Genomic DNA, 19,363 nt, shown 5'->3' on the forward strand with positions numbered 1-19,363 from the left:
TTTAGTTTTGATCCCCATCCCATTTTGGGGTTAATTTTGTTGATGTAGTCTTGTAACTAATGATGTGGCAACATTCATGTGGACAAATTTAATATCCATGTCATTATTATATATTTTTAAATTCAATAATTTTAATAATTAAAATATTTTTTGATTGATTTCTATTTAAAAAATACTATAATTTTAATAATTAAAATATTTTATAAAATAAGTTTTATTGAATTAAAAATAAATAATGACATTGGATATTAAATCTGTCCACGTGGACGGTGATATGCATTAATGACAATGTCACATTAACAAAATTAGCCCTAAAATGAGATGGGGATCAAAACTCAAAAAAAGTTAAAATTGAGGGACTAAAAAATTGATTTTTAAAATAGGGGACCAAAACTTCATTCTTTTGAAAATAGACATCAAAAATACATTTAAGCCAAAATATATTTTTACACAATCATCCGATCCGATGAACAACAACTTGTTATTTTGTTATGTCATCTATAACATATCATTAAAGGGGGTAAACATTAAAGGGGGTAAACTAAAGTGATATGAATGAAAATCTGGTTAAAAAAAAACCGGAAAAAACAAGAGTGTTTATCACACGCTAAATTTAGAGTAAGATTTTTATTTTCTTTTCAAGTGAGTTTTTTTTTTTTTTTTTCCTGCAATTTTTCATTCTCCATTTTCGTTCTTAAGAATTCAAAAGAGTTGAACAATTTTTCATCTTCATAATGCTTCGTTTGGTTTCGTTTTCTTCAAAATTGCAGAATCGAAATGGAAAATTCAGACAACGACGAACCGGAGAAGAAGAGACTTCATCTTCTCACACCTGTTTCTTCCCGCGTTTCACGAAATTCAACAAACCATTCTCCTAATAGCAAAACTGTAATCTCTAACTTTTTTCTCTCTTTTTTTGTAATTAATTGTTGTTTAATCATGTTTATATATGGTATTTTTGTTTCTGCTATTGATAATGAATTTTGATCATTTATGTTATGTTGATAATGATGGTATTGTTTTGAATTTTGGTGTTTGAATTTAATTGAGTGTGTAATTGGATTCATAGAGATGGTTAGTATTGTGGAAATATACTGAATTTGAGTTTTTAGTTCATACGGAGTGGAATTTTGGGTAAAGTTTTGATTTTTAAAACAAGGGGGTGTGGTGTGGTAAATGTTTGATTTTGCTTAGTTATGTGAAGATTAGCAAGGATGTATTTCATGTTATGTGTTTCTTTTCTTTACGTGTTGGCCTTGTTTGGATAAAAAAATTAATTAAGTGCTTATAGCATAAGTGCTTGTTATTCTATAAGTTATTTGTATAAGAAAAGATAAAATATAGTTGAATTGTTTTTGTGTAAGTTAAGTTGTTTTCATAAGCTATTGAGGAGAGCTTGTGGAAATAAGCTAAAACAGCTTATGGATATGTCATAAGTTGTTTCTGTAAGCTTTCCTGAGAAGTCTCACAAGTGCTTATGATAGTAGTAAATAAACTTAAGTAAGTCGATCCAAAAAGGACCTATGTTATGTATGTTAGATTTGTGTGGTATAATTTTGGGGGTTAGAGCTTCTTGTTGTGTGCTTAATATTTTTGAAAGGGGGTGTTTTTTTTTCATGTTGTTGAGAATCCTTCATTTTGAAAAAGTGGTGTATGTTTTTTTTGAGATGGAAAAAAAGTATATACGAGTAAGGTTTTTTAGGGGCATTGAAGTGATTGGTATGAGTTCTAGAGGTTAAAGAAAATACTGTTTATTGTCACAAACAAACTTTCCATGTGTGTGGCTGGCAACAAGTTATAACAATGATTTGTTTATATGTTTTACTTGCGTAATAACTCAAGATGCTTCCTCCAGGCTGATGCGGGTGTCTTACAGCTCCAGAATCAGCAGCTTGTTCAGGAGACAGAAATCCAGAAACAGGCTTTACACGAAATTGAAGATAAAACTAGAGAATTGAAAGAAAGACAAAAGGCTTATGATGACATATTAATCACATTCAACCAACACTGGGATCAGGTTATTCTTTATTGTCATGTTCCAGTTTCTGTCACTTCTGCTCTCTATTCAGTTTATTATTTCCTCTTTCAAAAGTAACACTATCATAAGTAGCGCATGTTCTAGTTGCCTTGTTGGGTCATAGGTGGAAGGATAGGTACTTTTTTCATATTCTTGTTGGATGTGCCATTGGTTTAACTTATTTGCTTTTCTAGTTAGTTGATGATATGGCTCTTCTCGGGATACAAGCTGGGAGAGGCAAAGATTCTTTGCAAACTTTGGATTACCTTGATAATCCTCAAGGTACTTTCACACGCACATCAAGTTCTTTCATGAAATATTAAGAAAAACAAAGATACTGAATTTACTTTCTTTCTAGGTTCACTTCCTTCGTGTCCTCCGGATGATCTATTTCTCTGTAGATTAATCCAGAAAGATTGTATTGAAGGAAGAAGTAATAATGAGATAATTAATTATGTTGAGGAAGCCCTTGCTTTGCGTCGGTTATCTACTACGGAGTTGTTGAAACTCATCCAAGATACCGTTGATGATCAGATGGAAAGAATTGAGGATATAGGTCAGGTTTTACACGGAGATTTATCTACCGAAGGTATAATATATTTGATACTATGCAATGGTTGAACTGTATAGATTTTGTTAAAGATTTAATTGATAGTTGTCTGCCATATATCATTGATGCTGGATTGTTTAAGGAAATATGTATAATTGATCTTTTTTGGTTTTACTTATACTTGGGTTTGCAGATGCTGTCATCCAAATGTCTAAGATTGACAATATGACGAAAAAGGAGGTAGACAATTTTCATGAAGTGATTGATACTCTCCATGCAAAACACAAAGAGTATACTGTTGGTATTCAGAATTATATAGAAGAGTGCTTAAGAGATCAATCTGTCATAAAAAGCCTTACAGGTATTTGAAATGTTTTTTTTTTCCCCTTTATGTTATTATGAAGACTAGAACAACGAAGTATGAATTTAAATGATCTTGATTACCATATAATGTGGTTTTTAAATAGCTAGCAGCATGGTTTAATAAAAGGTCCCTGCAGTAACTTTTGTCAAAAATATCATTTGAGGACCAAATTTATGTAATAATCTTTTGAGGGACGGATTGAATCTTTTGAAAATCTTTCAAGTATCAAAGTGGGGTTTATCATAAATTTTACCAGGGTATCTCTGGCTGCTATAATTGTACACCTAATAGCTTTCGACAATTCCTTATATTTCATGGATTTTTTCTTCATTTAATCAGGACTGACAGTCCAGTTCAAGTATAAATAGGGATTAGTATTTTGTTTCTTGTAGTATCTCATATCAAATGAATATGAATTTTAGGGCATTTTGTCTCTATTATCTCCTTTTTTTCTTTGTTTGGATGAAGGAAGAGGGACAATTAGAGGGATTTGGATCCTGTCATTCTCTTTTGGTGCTGCCCTCTCTCCTTTTCCTCATCTAAGGGTGATGATTCATAAAGAAGGAAAAAATAATAGTTTAGTAGAGAGAGAAAAAATGAATGAATGGTTGAGATTAGTGCTGAATGGAAGCATGAGAGAAAGAGCATGAGAGGATCCAAATCCCAATTAGAGAAGCTAATTTGTTAGAATCTATTCAATTAGGATTTAGGGACCATTATAAAAAGTTAGTTGATTGGAAAGCATATCAATTAGATAAATTGGGGAAATAAGGATGGAAGAGTTCATTCAAGGAATTTGACTTTTGTGTAAAAGGGGAAACTTTTGGAGGAGAATTCTCTCCTTTTATGTTCAGATTTCATTTATTAATAATCAATCTATGTTGTCTAACTCAGATAGCGGCGCGTAGCGCTGAACCCCAAAAATGCTATAGCGGTATAGTGGGCGCGGGATGACTGCTATCGTGAAGAATAAAAAACCATGTAGAAAGGTGAACATAAATTCTGATCCTCTCCAGACATGGGATCTGGGTGATAGGCTGTAATGGGTTTTTGGTTTAGGACCGTTGGTGATTGTACCCCGTTGTGAAGGAGGGATTGATACTTGCTCACAGGGGCGGAGCCACATACCTTTGAGGGTATGCAAGTGCACCTCCTGAACCTTTAACATTTACACCAATTATCCTCTTTTATTACTATTTGAACCCCCTGAGTTTGTTGTGTTGCACCCAACTCAAAGATATTTTATCTCATTAACATGGCTCAATGTCATGAATTTGCTTACTTCGTTGTTTGACCCATTTCTATTTTACTTTTTCTCCACATATAATAATAAATATTAAAAATATTTATTACTAGTATTATTTAAATGGGCTCCTGCAAGTGGACGGTGAGATTGGTCCCCTTGAATTAGTCGGTCATAGGGCCGGATACCAAGTTTTAAAAAAAAAAAATTGTATTATTTAAAATTATTTTTACACTTCTACCAGAATTTTTTTTTTGCACCCCCTGTCCTAGGGTCCTGGCTCCACCACTGCTTGCTCACACCCCGACGATCAAGTCAATAGGCGCCAAAGGTGAGAGGTATTTAGGGCTAGATAAGACATATCTGACCTAGCCCATATAGAAGGTTTATATAGGAAGAGAATTAAGGTTTAGGGGAAATTATTTTGTTTGAATTCCTTTCTTTCTGTCTGAGTTCTTCTTTCTTGGTTCGTATTTGTTTTTGTTCTGCTTCTATTTGAGCAAATTATTTTGTTTACTTTTAGAACTTGATTTTGATGGAATGTTATTATGATTACATCTAGAACTTGATTGTGATGGGATGTCATTTTGATTACATTTAGAACTTATTTTGATGGGTAATGACAAAGTTGATTATAATTACTAAGTTTGATTGTCCCTTTGATTTTGATGGGATGTTATTATGATTACATCTATAGAATTTTTGAGGTTTGCCGCTACGCACCGCTATCGGAGATTGACATCATAACAAACATCACAAGAGTTTTCATCACTGCCATAAAAAAAGCAACACATGGAAGATTTAGAGGGATAGGATTTTCAATGAGCGGTTTTGTTCTTGGGAAAGGATGGTATAAAATTGCCTGATTTCATTGGATTAGATGTAGGTAAATAGAGAAACAAAACTAGAACCAGATTGGCCGTTGGAGAAGGTGTTGTAAAATCAAGAAACAAAATGAGAACCAAATGACACAACAAAAACAGAGGAAGCCATAGCAGACATGGAGACCGAGGTGGAACTTAATGGTTCATGCGCAATTTGGTCTTAGTATTTGGAATGATATTCATAGAGAATGAGATGGGACATTGCAAAGCTAAATGAGGTAGTCTTTTGACTAATGGGCCTAGCACATGTCTGTGAGAAACCAAACTGCCATTTAAAAATAGGGCATTATTTCTATTCAGTCGCTATAGCCTATGGATGTAATTCGTGGCTTGTGTCAGCTCCCAATGCGGCTCCGCAATCACCATGTTTGTCATGCCTCCAAGCAGAATAGGGCTGCAAAAAGGTTATTTAGGAGGATGTTATCTCTAGTTTATTTCAAATTTAAGACAAAGGTTGAGCAAATCATCCCATGTCATTTAACAACAAAAATTAAGACATCTTATAAAACTTGCACTTCAACCACTATACTATGTAAAAGTAACTATGCAAATAGGATGACAGACTCAAATTTGAGTCTGTGATGTTCTTTGCATATGTACTTCTACATAGTATAGTGGTTGGAAGTGCAAGTCTTATAAGCTGTCTAAATTTTTGTTGTTAAATGTCAAAGGATGATTCAATCAATTGCTAGCAGTTTTGGATTGTTTTAGATCCTAGGCAATCTTTTCAAGATTGTTTTCATATTTTCTTTACGTTTCATGATGATTTATTTTCTTACTTATTAGGTTTAAGAGTCTGATGTGTGTGAAAATATATTTTCTACTTCATGCACAATGTCACATACCCCATCAATTTAGCCAGCCAATGTTGTTGATTCTTGATTTTCACTCTCTGCTCCAAGAGAAACTTTAAGCTACATTGATCAGTACACATGGTAACTTTACTGCCAATTATGGCTTCCAATGTTGCATTGCCGATACTAATGTCAGTATGTAAGGGCTTTTCTAGAATAAGAAATTGATTGCCTCCCCTGACTTAACACAGCTCCTACTCCCTTCCCGAAGCATCACATTCAATGAAATGACTTTTCAAAATCCGGCGGAGCTAAAAGGGCTTCAGTTACTGCTTTTGCAGTTTCCATAAAGCTCTTTTAGCATCTGAGTTCCAAGAGAAAGACCTTATGTTAAGCAAATCTGTCAAAAGTTTGGCAATCTTCCCATAATCCTCGGAAAACCTTCAATAATAATGAATCCTCTTACTTGGAAATGCCAGTTCAGAATAAATACAACCTTGTGAGGGTGTGTGCATGGATACCCCTCCCCTGAAAATGATGTGTCCAAAGTAGTCAATTCTTCTCCTTCCAACACAACATTTTTTATTATCATAGTATCAGGGACTTTTGGGGTGCTAAGAACCAACTCAAAATATTAAGTGCTCTTGCCAAGTCTTTCTTTATCCCGAGTATGCCATAAAACATACCCAAGACAAACTTGTGAAGATAATAAAGCTGTAATGTTGAGTTCAATGCGCACTAAAAAGTAGCAGGGGCATTGCTTAGCCAAAGGGGATAATGATAAATTCATAGTAGCCTTGGTGAGTTTGAAAGTTGTCTTTGGAACATCAACATTGCACACTGAAATGTAGCAGGGTCATTGGTTAACCCAACCATAATATGACTACTTCAACCAGCTTATTGGATTGGGCATGCAAGAAATCAATTGCAATTTGGTCTGACTAAGCCAATTATTCTTGAAAAACTGGTGACCTGACTGTTCACAATGAGCGGTTAGGTCATACTTACAATGCTTTCTAATACATATCGAAAAAATGAAGCATAGATTCACTCGTACTGGTCTAAGTAACCCACAAATCGGTGAAAGCAACTTTGGGAAAGAGAATTATCTTGAACGGGAAAGAATGAAAACTTGTGAAAGAATGTGAAGTAGAAAGAAAGTGGGGGGCGAGGAGGAAATCGTGTCAAGTGAGAGAAGGTGGGGTCTTGTGTGAAAGGAGAAATTTTAAATGGGTAATAGGAAGAAGGGAGAGTGATGTGACATTGGGAAGTGTAAAGCCAACTGATTCTGCACATGGGTCAGTGTGAAAGGCTTCCCTGTGAGAGATTCCCATTCTGTTACGTATAAAATGGGAATAATGGGATTTAACCACAAGAGTTAGTTCATGTTAAAAAACACATGAACCACTATGCAATAAAGTTTTCTTAAGTACATTTTTGCAAGATTTATACCAGTTTTCATCACTCTTAATGAGTCGAGCACCCATCCGAGCTTGATAACACTGATTTTAGGATAGAATATTTCATTATTTTCTTTCTTCTGTACATATCACCGTAATAGTGTGTAATTATTACGATACATTTTACCTTCTTTTTTCCTAATTATAATTTTGATTAGGATGTCATTAATATCGAGGCCTAACTCATCCTTACAAAACCGGCTTGTAAGGTGAGGATTGTCTCCTCTTTATAAACTCTTCTCAAGAATCATATCTATCCGATGTGGGACTAAATCCCACCGAGTGTTGGCCGCTAACACACCCCCTCACGCTTCAGCCCGGCCCAATGGGCCTGAAGCGTGAACGATGTAGGAAGCCCAACGATAGACCCGATAGGCTCTGATACCATGTCATTAATATCGAGGCCTAACTCATCCTTATAAAACCGGCTTGTAAGGTGAGGATTGTCTCCTCTTTATAAACTCTTCTCAAGAATCCTATCTATCCGATGTGGGACTAAATCCCACTGAGTGTTGGCCGCTAATATAGGATTTGTGTACATTGGATTTGGTCTCTTATACTTTCAAATCATCAGAAACAATATTCAATTTTTCTCCATAGTTTTAACTTCCTTGTGTCCCCGTTGTTACAACCTAGTGGTTTGATTGTGGGAGATTTTATGTGGAATCCCGGGTTCGAACCTGGGTCACCAAATCTCTGCTCCCCGTGTGTGTTACCCACTAGGCCAATAGCAAAATAAATAAAAAATTTAAAATAAATTATATGTATTTATAATTTTATTTTTCATTTGGATATTTTGTGAATCAACTTCATTTGGAAAATTATGATATAGGAACTGACTCGATTTTAAAATCCTTTAGATTTTAGCTGTTTTTAAATAAAAGTCAACGCAAATTTGGTTGATTTGATTTTATCTTTAAATATTGGAATTGGGACTGATTATTCACCCTCAATTAGTTAAGTCATTTAGCCTATTCTAATTTTGACTTAAATAAATTACTAATTACTAATTAAAAATCAATTCAGTGTCTTCCTTCAAACATAAGATTTGATTTTTGAAATATTTTTTTTATGATGAGTTCCAAACATGACAATTAATTTTTGGACAAAATCATATTAATTACAATTTTAAATTATTCCAACCAAAACTTAGTAGTAATCTGAAAATTTAGACAAATGGGCTATTGCACAATCTAAATTCTTTCTATGATTTTTATCTCGTTTTTTATGAATGGAATCATAATGAAAGCTATTGTGAAATTTAAAATAATGCAAACGTAGCAATCGCCGCAGTATGCAGTTCTTCAGGCTTATGTCGAGTAGGGAGATAGTTGTAATTATGCTGCTGAAACTTTAAGTAATTAAGTGAATTATCATGAGGAATTACAGGGAGTAAAATTACTGTGGTTAATTAGGAATATCAATGTTTTAAAAACCAGACTGACCCGACCAGTTCAATCAATTGAACTGACAATCAGACAATTTGGTGGTTAGTTTGCTGTTTGATTGATCCGAGGTTGGTTCAACTAATTTTTTTTTCCTTTTCATCTTTTCATTTTGTATGTGCTTTATTAATTTTTTTAATTAATTTATTTATCATCCGGTTCAACTGTGGTAAACCGATTGAACCAAGTGAACCGTGACTTGGATATCTCATCGGTTCAATCTCCAGTCCGGTTTTTAAAACATTTGAATAGATATGACCAGAGTCAATGCACTGATATTTATGCAGATTTTTTTCTACGACTCAGGAGATCTTATTGGCTCTTATAAACTTTGCTGATGGCTTTAAAATAATTGTGTCTTGATTGTTTGTTTTTTTTTTAATACTTAAAGGAGAGCTTGACGAGATCGTGGCTGAACTTGAAGAGAGTAGAAGAAAACTAGTCAGTCTGAAAATGCAAAAAGATGCAGCCATGGGAATGAATTCCTCCAATGCAGATGCAGTGAATGGAAACTTGTCTCCGGAGAAGCCTGCAGACAGGGCTATGGGTTTGTCTGAGTTGAAGAATTCAATTGAGGAAGCCAAGGTTTTTGTTGTGAGATTTTCTTTCCTTCTGTCATTCATTTGTCTATTCTTTGTCTAAGATATATGCTTGGCTGATGTTATAGATAGTGGATGCTGATCGTCTTTCTGAGCTTCAAGATTCACGGGAAAGAAATCAAATCTTGACTAAGCAATTCCAAGAACTCCAGGTTTGTAAATTTGGGTTATCTGCAATGATTTTGTCATAATTTCTTGAGTAATTGAGATGCATTCACTCTAGGATTCCATTTAAAAGTTACTTTCATGTATGTTTATTTCCAGAATGAATTGAATGATGATAAGTATGTACGCTCTTCCCGAATATACTCTTTGGCAAATGATCAACTTCAACATTGGATTGCTGAATTGGATCGATATAAGTCATTGGCGGAGTCTCTGCAGGTTAACAATGCTTTATTTTTTTTCTTTTATAATTGATTTTTTTTGTTGCTTCTCCTTTGACATATTCGTTTTAAATACAATTTTAGGCTGGAAGGGCTAATGTCATAAAACGGGAGAAGGAACTGAAGCTGAAATTGGAGTCTACTGATAATGCAAGGCATATTCTTGACAGTTCTGACTCGGGGACTGATGAGCTCGAGCTTCAGTTGCAGAAATGTATTATTGAACGAAATGATCTGGAACTTACATTGGAAGAGGCCAAACAGGATACTGGTCTGCACATCACATTTTCTGTATTTATATTTGTAGTGTGTATGTTTGAATCTCTTAGTTTCTTACAATCTTTCATGTTTCAGGGAGAAAAGATATCAAAGTTGAGTTTCGTGTGATGGCCTCAGCTTTATCTAAAGAAATGGGGATGATGGAAGCGCAATTGAAGCGATGGAAGGATGTAGCTCTTGAAGCTGTATCATTGCGTGACAAAGCACATTCACTTAGAGCAACATTGAGTGGCAAGGTTATTCTCACAAAGTCCCTTTCATTTTCTTTCTCACCTACTTTGTGATAGGTCTTCAACCGAAATTTATCTTGATAATTTGAGTCTGTGATGGTCTCTGCTTAGTCAATTTTACGTAGTATAATGGTTGGAAGTGCAAGTCGTATAAGCCATCTTAATTTTGTTGTTAAATGTCATGGAATGATTCTCTCAAATGCTAGTGGTTGGGAAAAAGGCATGAGAATGACTGACTTAAAGTGTGGACAAAGTAGAACTACCCAAAGCTTTGTATCAAAGCCCATATAAGATCTGTTGGGGCCCTTACTATCAAGCCATTCTGGTCATGCTCCAGATGTCCCGTTGTGGGTGTGTAGAGAATCTCACATTGAATGAGATATGGTTTGAAACCATGTTTATAATTGGTGGGAAGTCATCACTCATCACCTTACAAGTCGGTATTGTAAGGGTTGAGTTAAGACCAACCCAAATTTTCAGAGTTACCATGTACCTACTAAACTGGGATATCTTTTGTTGACTCACATCTCTTTGAATTTAATGACTTCACAAATCATGTTAGTTGGAATATACTGCAAGATATTATAGGCGGGTTATTGTCCTTGAATTAATTCCATACAATACATACTTTCTAAGCATTAAGGGATTGATTCCTTTGTTTTGAAGCAGACAAGCGATCTCAAGAACCTTGCAAACAAATGTGCTGAGCAGGTTTTGGAAATTAAGTCTTCAAAAGCATTGGTAAGTCTACATTTGCTTTTACCTTAGTGTTTTTCTTTATCTGTAGGTATGCATCTGCAGCACCCAGATTTTCCATGATTCTCAAACATTATCTGCATTATGATTTTAGATTAGATGCCTTCAAGATTGTCTATAACTAATCTACAACAACGCATTAAAATGTTTTGTTATAGATTGGAAAGTTACAGCAGGAGAATCAGGAGTTAGAATTTGTTTTGGGTATGTATGGCTCGGAGGATTATCAGAAAAGGTATGTTGATCTAAGGTTGTTCAGTCTCGGCAGAGTTTTGTCTAATTAATGTAATTTTTTGACATGTTATTATATGTTGTGTTTGGGATGATAACCCGAATTAATTTGTTTGACAAAGTAATGGAAAGAAACCTGCATATGGCTGTTGTGCATGCCAATTTTTTTGTTAGATGTTAATAAAACACCTCTTTCTCTTTGCTACAAGATGTTAAGTTTTTCTTCTTATTAACAAAATGGAGATAATGCCATACTAGTTCCGGTCACCAGAATGTTTGTTTGATTTCCCTTTTTTTTTCCTTGCCCATGTTTAAAAGCTGCTGATTGTCCCTGACCTGTATTCAAGTTTAGGTGGATTCTCGGTGGAGGAACGTTCTTCGTTTATTATCTTCATTGCTTTGCCTTACTGTTTTATGTACTACTTGCTGATTTTAATGAAGTGCATGGGTTGGTTGCCTTACTGATTTTAAAATCGATTTATTTTTTGAAGAACTTTAATTATAGAAAACCTCAAATTTTGTCCACTAATGGTTCTAACACATTCACTTTCTTTTACAAATCTTTTTTTCAAATTCTAATCAATTCTCCCTTGGAAGATGGAAAATACTTGCTTGAAATAGTTTGATTCTTGAACAAGAAAAGTATCGAGGGAGAATTATTTCTCTGGATATTTTTATTCATGGTGCCCAACTTAAGATTTAACTATTAAATTGAACTTATGGTAAATGTTTTATTGCAATTGGTAATTGACTGGAGGTTTTGTTTCACATTCAAAACAAAATTTTGTTCCTTTCTGTCTACTTGGATGATTCATTCTGAATATGCTAAAAACTTGATTTCAGCTTGCCAGAAGTTAGAGAATCTGAAAGTAAAGCTCGCTCTCAAGCTGAAATGTTGAAAAATGCTTATGATGAACATGGTCTAGAGTTGAGAATAAGAGCTGCTAATGAAGCTGAAGCTGCCTGTGAACAAAGGCTTTCTGCTGCAGAAGCTGAAATAGAAGAGTTAAAGGCCCAGCTTGATAAAACGGAAAGGTTTGTGTTTATGCATACTACTACACTGATTATGGACAAACTGGTTGAGAACATGTACTTTATTTTCTTCCCTTTTAGTTCCATGTTTGTGGTTTTTTATTTGGGAGGGAAGTTTCTAGTGATGAGGAGTGAAAGGTAGATGAGTTAAAAGTTTAAGTAGAGTTCGAGGACTTTGTCCTTTGGCCGATATATTATGCTGATTTAGATAGTGTATGCCTTGGGATGTTGGTAAAAGCTGCATTTGTGTTTTTATCACTGAATGGCTTTGTCCTTCTGGGTCATTTGCCTGTCAAGAACCAATTATTTCTAATGCCTAAGTTATTAGATATTTATTGAGTATGTAAATTCTGTGTGTGTTAACTCATATCACACACTGTATTTTATAATGTAGAAACAATAAATACACGGAAGTTGGTAGTGACTAGGACTATTAACAACTAATCTAGGAAGATTTTAAAGTACATAGAATATCTACATATTTTCTTGATTCTAACACTCCTCCTTAAGCTGGAGCATACATGTCATATGCACCAAGCTTGTTACAAATAGATTCAACCCGAGGTCCTCTAAGGGACTCAGTAAATATGTCAGTTAATTGATCATTTGAACCAACAAAATCAGTTCAATTTCTCCTGAAAGAACTTTATCTCGCACAAAGTGACAATCGATCTCTATATGTTTAGTTCTTTCATGAAAAACCGGGTTGGAGGCAATATGTAGTGCAGTTTGGTTGTCACAAATTAACTTCATTGTTTTGACATCTCCTAATTTGAGTTGTTGGAATAATTGTCTTAGCCATGTAAGTTCACAAGCTGTTGCTGCCACATCACGATATTCTGCTTCTGCACTCAACCTTGCAACTATGTTTTGTTTCTTGCTCCGCCATGAGATCAGATTTCCTCCAATGAGGACACAATACCCTGAAGTGGATCTTCTATCTGCTGGTGAACCTGCCCAATCTGCATCATAATAGCCCACAACTTGGGTGTTGCCCTTGTTTTCATAAATAATCCCTTACCCGGTGCACTCTTTATATACTTGAGAATGCGAATCACAGCGTTCCAATGGTCATCACATGGAGCATTTAGAAATTGGTTAACCACACTGACAGCAAAAGTAATGTCCGGTTTTGTCACTGTGAGGTAATTAAGTTTCCCAACTAGACGTCGATATCTACCAGCATCTTTCAATGGCGCTCCCCCTGACCTGGTAGTAGCTTAACGTTGGGATCCATAGGAGTGCCACTAGGTCGGCAATCAAGCAATCCAGTTTCCTCCAGTATATCAAGAGCATATTCTCGCTGAGTAATAGCCACACCAGTTTTGGACTGAGCAACTTCAATCCCCAAAAAATATTTCAGCGGTCCCAAATCTTTAGTCTTAAAGTGTAAAGACAAATGTTGTTTCAACCGTTGGATGCCAACCTCATCATTACCGGTGATGATGATGTCGTCGACATAGACAAGCAGATAGAGGCAAGTGGTTTGGGGAAGAATGCAAGAAGAAGACAGAGTAATCAGCTTCACGTCTAGTCATGCCATACTCTTGGAGTACATTGCTAAACCTTCCAAACCAAGCTCGAGGAGATTGTTTCAAGCCATAAAGTGATCGACGAAGCCGACAAAAGCGGTGAGATGCACCACTAACAGTGAATCCCGGTGGTTGTGCCATGTACACCTCCTCTTGTAGTTCACCATGTAGGAAGGCATTTTTGATGTCCAATTGATGGGATTGCCCTTGATGCATAGCAGCTATGGCAAGAAAAAGGCGGACAGATGCAATCTTGACAACTGGAGAAAAAGTATCTCCATAGTCAAGGCCGATGGTTTGTGTCTATCGTTCGGACACGGGGCGAGCTTTTAAGCGGTCAATCTTTCCATTTGGCCCAACTTTAACTGTATAGACCCATCGACAACCCAATATTGAATGGTTTTATATCTTTAACATATACAGGCTTGTTGAAACTCAGAAAATTGATTCCGAAACATCGTGATTTGAATGACAAGAACGTCTTCACCATTCTTTTTATTTGTTTTCAACAGTTGTTTGATGCAGCGATCTCAGCACACTTGCTAATATTGCTTTGTCTGATAGAAGCAATGTTTTTCTGTTTTTAGCATTATGTTTCTTTTTTGAAATTGAATGTTTTTAAATGAATGGAATAGATGATTGTACTAACTGCCTCCGTTATCAATCTGTTGATGCATTCCTTGACCATGTTTTATCTGCCACTATTCAGAAACAAATTGGAGATGACTGAGGCTATTAAAGTTAAAGAGGCTGAGGCAGAGATCTATATCTCTGAAATTGAGGTTTCCTTTATGACTACACTTTTCTTCGTACTAGATCTAGATGAACCACAGTTAGTGATGGGTTTGCTCTAACTATCTTTTCTTGTATGACAATTAATTGGTTTCCTGTAGACTATTGGTCAAGCATATGAAGATATGCAGACACAGCACCAACATCTGTTGCAGCAGGTGGCTGAGAGGGATGACTTTAATCTTAAGGTATGTCTTCTTATCGCTAGTAATTGTAAACGCTACCTTGCTGGGGTCTCATTATTTTTCGGTGCACAACTCCTTGAATGTTTAGGTTATTGTCTAGGCTTTTGCTAACCCGGTTGATAAAAAAATTAATTCTTCATCTTTGTAAATTGTAACTAATATATTAATTTTTGCATTTGATTTCTTAGATAAGAAATATATTTCAATATTTAAAAACATATGTTAATATGTTAAAGAACTGTTTTTTTGTAAAATTATTATTAATAACGGTGGCACTAACTGGCCATTTTACAACTGTCCCAGGTGATATTTGAACTTTGTGATAACATTTTTTATTCGGGCCTATTTACTTTGCGAAAACATTTTTTATTTTCGTTTTCAATTACAAAATTGTTATCTTGTTTTTACTTTAATTTTTGTTTTCAAAGGTTTTTATAGGAAATTTTGAAAACAATAAAAAGTTATTTGCATGGTTTCCAATGCAAAACCTCAAAAACGGAGTACAAAGTGAGAATAAGGGAAATTTTAAATAGCTTATTAAAAAAAAGGTAAATATTAATGAACTGATGGCCAACATCTGCTAGAATCAAATTTGGACCAACCTAGCTGATTTTATTTTGGCAAGGTACCTTGACAAAACAATTTTCTCAGTCCTGGTGGATTTTTTACTGTTGGAATTGAGTTTGGAAAGGATAATTCTCGTTCGAAATATAAACTTAATATGCTTATAAAATCATTCATTTTTCTAAAAATTGATTACATCCTCGCTACATAAATAATTTCACTACTTGTTAGTTAGACCTTGTTTTCATCATATTGCAAACTTTATACAGCTTGTATCAGAAAGCGTGAAGGCAAAACAATTACATAGCTCATTACTGTCTGAAAAGCAAGCCTTAGCAGATCAACTTAAACAGATTAATTCTTTGATAGAAAATTCAAAGGCGAAGATTGCAAGTAGTGAACAACAGGTCCTGTTTCCCTTGCTGCCTAGCCACCTACTCATATATTTTGCTAAACAATTTTGCTGCTGCTCACCGTTGTAAACAATTATTTGAACCCAACAGATTGAACGTATTCTATCAGAAGCTGCGAAATGTACTCAGGATGAAAAACACCTTGCAGCCGCCTTAGAGTTTACCAAGTGGGAATTGGCTGATGCTGAGAAGGAGTTGAGGTTGCTCAAGTCTGTTGCTTCATCTTCAGAGAAAGAATACGACCAAATTCAGAAAGATATTGAAGCTATTGAAAAGGAATTGGATAGTGAAAGGTATGTTTCTCTCTTAGTCGTTCAATCAAGTCTGAATCCTGGACATATTTTTAAATAGAAGTCATTACATCGGAGTTCAAACTACCCTCCATTAAGTGAGGTTTTGTGTGTTTATACAGCTTTAGTTCTAATGGTGATCCTAGAGCCTCCATAAGTTTGTGTAACCGATGATTAGTGATATTGGTGCAGGCTTGAGTAAACTGGGGGGGGGGGGGGGAGGGATCAGAAATAGTCTTCGAGCTCTAGAATTATGGCATATGGTTCAATTCTGATGTCGCCTTATTTTCCCATGGTTGCTTAGTTAGTGTAAAATCATATTCTATGAAATGCAACTGCTATAGTATGAATGTGCCATGTCTTGTGCTGTGTCTGGATTCTGGAAAGTTTTGTGCAAAATTTGCACTACATGAGATCTGTGTGTTAATGTCATGCATCGATGATCTGGTTGGCTTTGGAAAATGATTATCTCATACTAGCGGGTTATGTCCAAAAAAAAAATATGTGCCTTAATGTTTTGAGGAGTTTGTTCATAAAAGATTTTTGTTGCTACTAAAAAAAATCAAGGGTATTGTTGGTATTATGAAAAGTCCACACCAAAACTCATGTATTCTCTTTATATATAGTTATATAGTATAGATAAAATACCCTCTCAATTGTCTGAAACGTAGTCATCCAATTATGTCATGCAGGAATTCACGGAAGAAGCTTGAGGAAGAACTAATGGAAGTGAACAGCCAAATTGCTGAGCTGAAGGCTGAAACTGGAGAAACCGCAGTACAACAACTTGAAGAAGAAATAAGAGTTTGCAAGAACATGATCAAGTGTACTGTCTGTTCTGACCGCCCAAAGGAGGTAATGACAGGCCAACATATCCAATTACAGTTCTTGCTTTTATGGTAGTTAAATTTACTTGGAAGTGTTTAGAAGATCTTATTTTAACTTATACTGTAAGTATTTTTATATTTGTATTTGGATGCATTCTTAAAAATAACTTATGACCTATTCAAAATGTTTTCAGCTTATTTAAATAAACTCTTTATTTTAGCTTATGAACAAGCCCCCTGGTATACTTTATTGAACATATTTGTTGGACTTAGTATAACACTAATTGGTATTAATAATGTTCTGAAATGGATAAATTACAAAACTGATTCAGCATATTTGTTGGACTTGCATTCATGCCAACTAATGTTTTTGAGCTTTGAAGAATGTGCTAAGAATGTGCTAAATAAAATTTATTGCAACAGCATTAACTAAGAGTTTAATCTGTATTTGGCAGGTTGTGATTGTGAAGTGCTATCATCTGTTCTGCAATCCATGCATACAAAGAAATCTTGAGCTCCGTCACCGCAAATGTCCTGCCTGTGGAACAGCATTTGGACAGAGCGATGTTCGTTTTGTTAAAATATGAGACTGACTCGTCAGACGTGGTGTTGTTCAATAGCGGCTATAGTGGCGTTATAGCATAGCGGAATTTGAACGAATAGCTATTGTTCCACGATACGCTATTTAGTGCAAATTGTTGTGAAATAGTAGCTAGGCAGAATAGCAGTGTTGTGTAGTGGAATTAGAGTAAACCACTAGTTCCTGCAATATGCAATCGACAACACTGGACTCATGTAATGATACCTTGTGTTGTTTAATGTTTTGGATCCGTTGTCGTTGTTGTTTGTCCTTGTTATCTTGATAGTACTTTTAGACAAGCATTCGTATCCAATAGTAAGCAATACATTTTCAGATTATAGACATTTGTATTCGTATTTTCTTGCACTTGTTTTGTACAAGCTATTGGTAGCATCAGTTAGCATAGTAAGTGCTACATCCTGACGCACCATGGTTTTACCTTCTACAACATGGTATTTTAATTTAAGATTTCTTTTGTAGATAAATGTTTGTTGTTACTAGTTACTAGTATATTATGTTAGTATCCAGAATTTAAATCTTATGTCTCTTTCTCTAACTCATTCGAGCAGCTCTCGACCACTTCATGAGGCTAGGTTTAGTAGTATATGGTCTGAGACTGCAGCCGACTGTGATCCCTCCATTGGCATGGGCAGGAAGTGTTTGTTGCTCTATGAAGCCAACACCACACCCATGATTATTCATGTTCACAAACTCTCATTCACAGATTCTCCCTACCTACAAATCAGAGACACCATGCCCTTTCAAAAAGATACTCAAAATCACTTTTTAGTTACCTTGCAGCCTCATTATCTCAGGTGAGGGTACCCCATCAAACATAAATCATGTATTCGTTAGTACTCTCTCATCAAATTTGAAAAGAGTTTAAAGGATATGCGGTACCGATATAATTAATTTTACACTGACAACTGGTAAAAATGATTCAAATGGACACTATTATTTTACGGTGTCGGTATTTATTATTTTTCTCATTTCAATATGAATAACTTGTTAACATATTATTTGACAATTTAATTATTAAATAATAATTTATTTTCCACAAAATATTACTATAATGATTAATCTTTATTAATGACGTTGCTGGATGGATATTACTCATTACTGATAACATGATAACAGTGGAAACATTTTACCGATATTATGGTAAAAAGAATAAAATGAGACTATTTTTTAGTTTAATTTATGTGCTCCGTCGGTGTAAAGTTTTTTTTACGCATGTATCCAATGATGTGTTGTCACATTATTTAATAAGAGGAGGGATCTGTTGACTCCAGGAGTAAGTCTCCATTGACTTACTCCGCTTAATAACTCGATATCGGCATTATATTTCTTCAATCCAACCGTTGAATTCAAAGATCTTATTGAGTAGATCAACTCTACAAATTTTTATAAAAATTCAAAACCGTTTGATAGTTTTTCTGATACTTCAATTGAACGTACGACAAACTTTTAAAAAAAACCGTTTAATTTCAATAGTTCGAATACATAACTACATTTTTTGAATTTTTATAAAAATTTGTGGAGTTGATCTACTCAATGAGATCTTTGAATTCAACGGTTGGATTGAATAAATATAATGTCGATATCGAGTTATTAAGCAGAGTAAGTTAATAGAGACCTACTCTTTGAGTCAACGAATCCCTCCTCATTTAATAAATACTCCTCTATCCTTAATTATAAGCAAAAGTTTATCTTTAGATTTATTGAATAATTTATGAATCTGGTCTATAATACAATCCAGATTCATCAGTTATTGAATGAATCTAAAAAATAACTTTGGATTATAATTAAAGACGGAGGAGTATGACACATCATGTTTTAGTAAGAAAATGAGACTTTTTCACGTTGGTGTAATTTTTTATTTATTTTTAAATTTTTTTAAATAAACATAT

At 34.8% G+C, this 19,363-nt stretch overlaps 1 protein-coding gene across 3 annotated transcripts; it reads left to right on the forward strand.

The window, feature by feature from the left end:
* The first annotated feature begins 430 nt into the window (after positions 1–430).
* On the forward strand, positions 431–17,938 carry LOC123921291 (E3 ubiquitin-protein ligase BRE1-like 2). 3 transcript variants are annotated; one of them, XM_045973777.1, is made up of 20 exons: positions 431–642; positions 771–888; positions 1,856–2,017; positions 2,212–2,299; positions 2,376–2,606; positions 2,761–2,928; positions 9,149–9,342; positions 9,425–9,508; positions 9,621–9,740; positions 9,827–10,013; positions 10,097–10,257; positions 10,921–10,992; positions 11,166–11,242; positions 12,082–12,273; positions 14,512–14,584; positions 14,696–14,782; positions 15,613–15,750; positions 15,847–16,049; positions 16,739–16,901; positions 17,329–17,938. In XM_045973777.1, the coding sequence occupies exons 2-20, from the start codon at positions 778–780 to the stop codon at positions 17,458–17,460; spliced, it is 2,643 nt and encodes an 880-aa protein (XP_045829733.1). In that variant the 5' UTR covers positions 431–642; positions 771–777; the 3' UTR covers positions 17,461–17,938. The 3 variants fall into 3 exon arrangements, with proteins under 3 accessions (XP_045829733.1, XP_045829734.1, XP_045829732.1); XM_045973778.1 differs by having other exon boundaries at positions 457–618; XM_045973776.1 differs by having other exon boundaries at positions 529–601; positions 768–888.
* The last annotated feature ends 1,425 nt before the right edge of the window (positions 17,939–19,363 follow it).

Source organism: Trifolium pratense, linkage group LG4, assembly GCF_020283565.1.
Source record: "Trifolium pratense cultivar HEN17-A07 linkage group LG4, ARS_RC_1.1, whole genome shotgun sequence".
In the NCBI taxonomy this organism is placed as follows: Eukaryota; Viridiplantae; Streptophyta; class Magnoliopsida; order Fabales; family Fabaceae; genus Trifolium; species Trifolium pratense.

Excerpts from the sequence above, each read along its gene's own strand:
- LOC123921291 (XM_045973776.1), top strand. The coding sequence starts at position 552 with ATGAATGAAAATCTGGTTAAAAAAAAACCGGAAAAAACAAGAGTGTTT. Across the intron at positions 602-767 it reads GAAAAAACAAGAGTGTTTAT|CAGAATCGAAATGGAAAATT; the intron begins CACACGCTAAAT and ends TCTTCAAAATTG. Across the intron at positions 14,585-14,695 it reads TCTATATCTCTGAAATTGAG|ACTATTGGTCAAGCATATGA; the intron begins GTTTCCTTTATG and ends GGTTTCCTGTAG.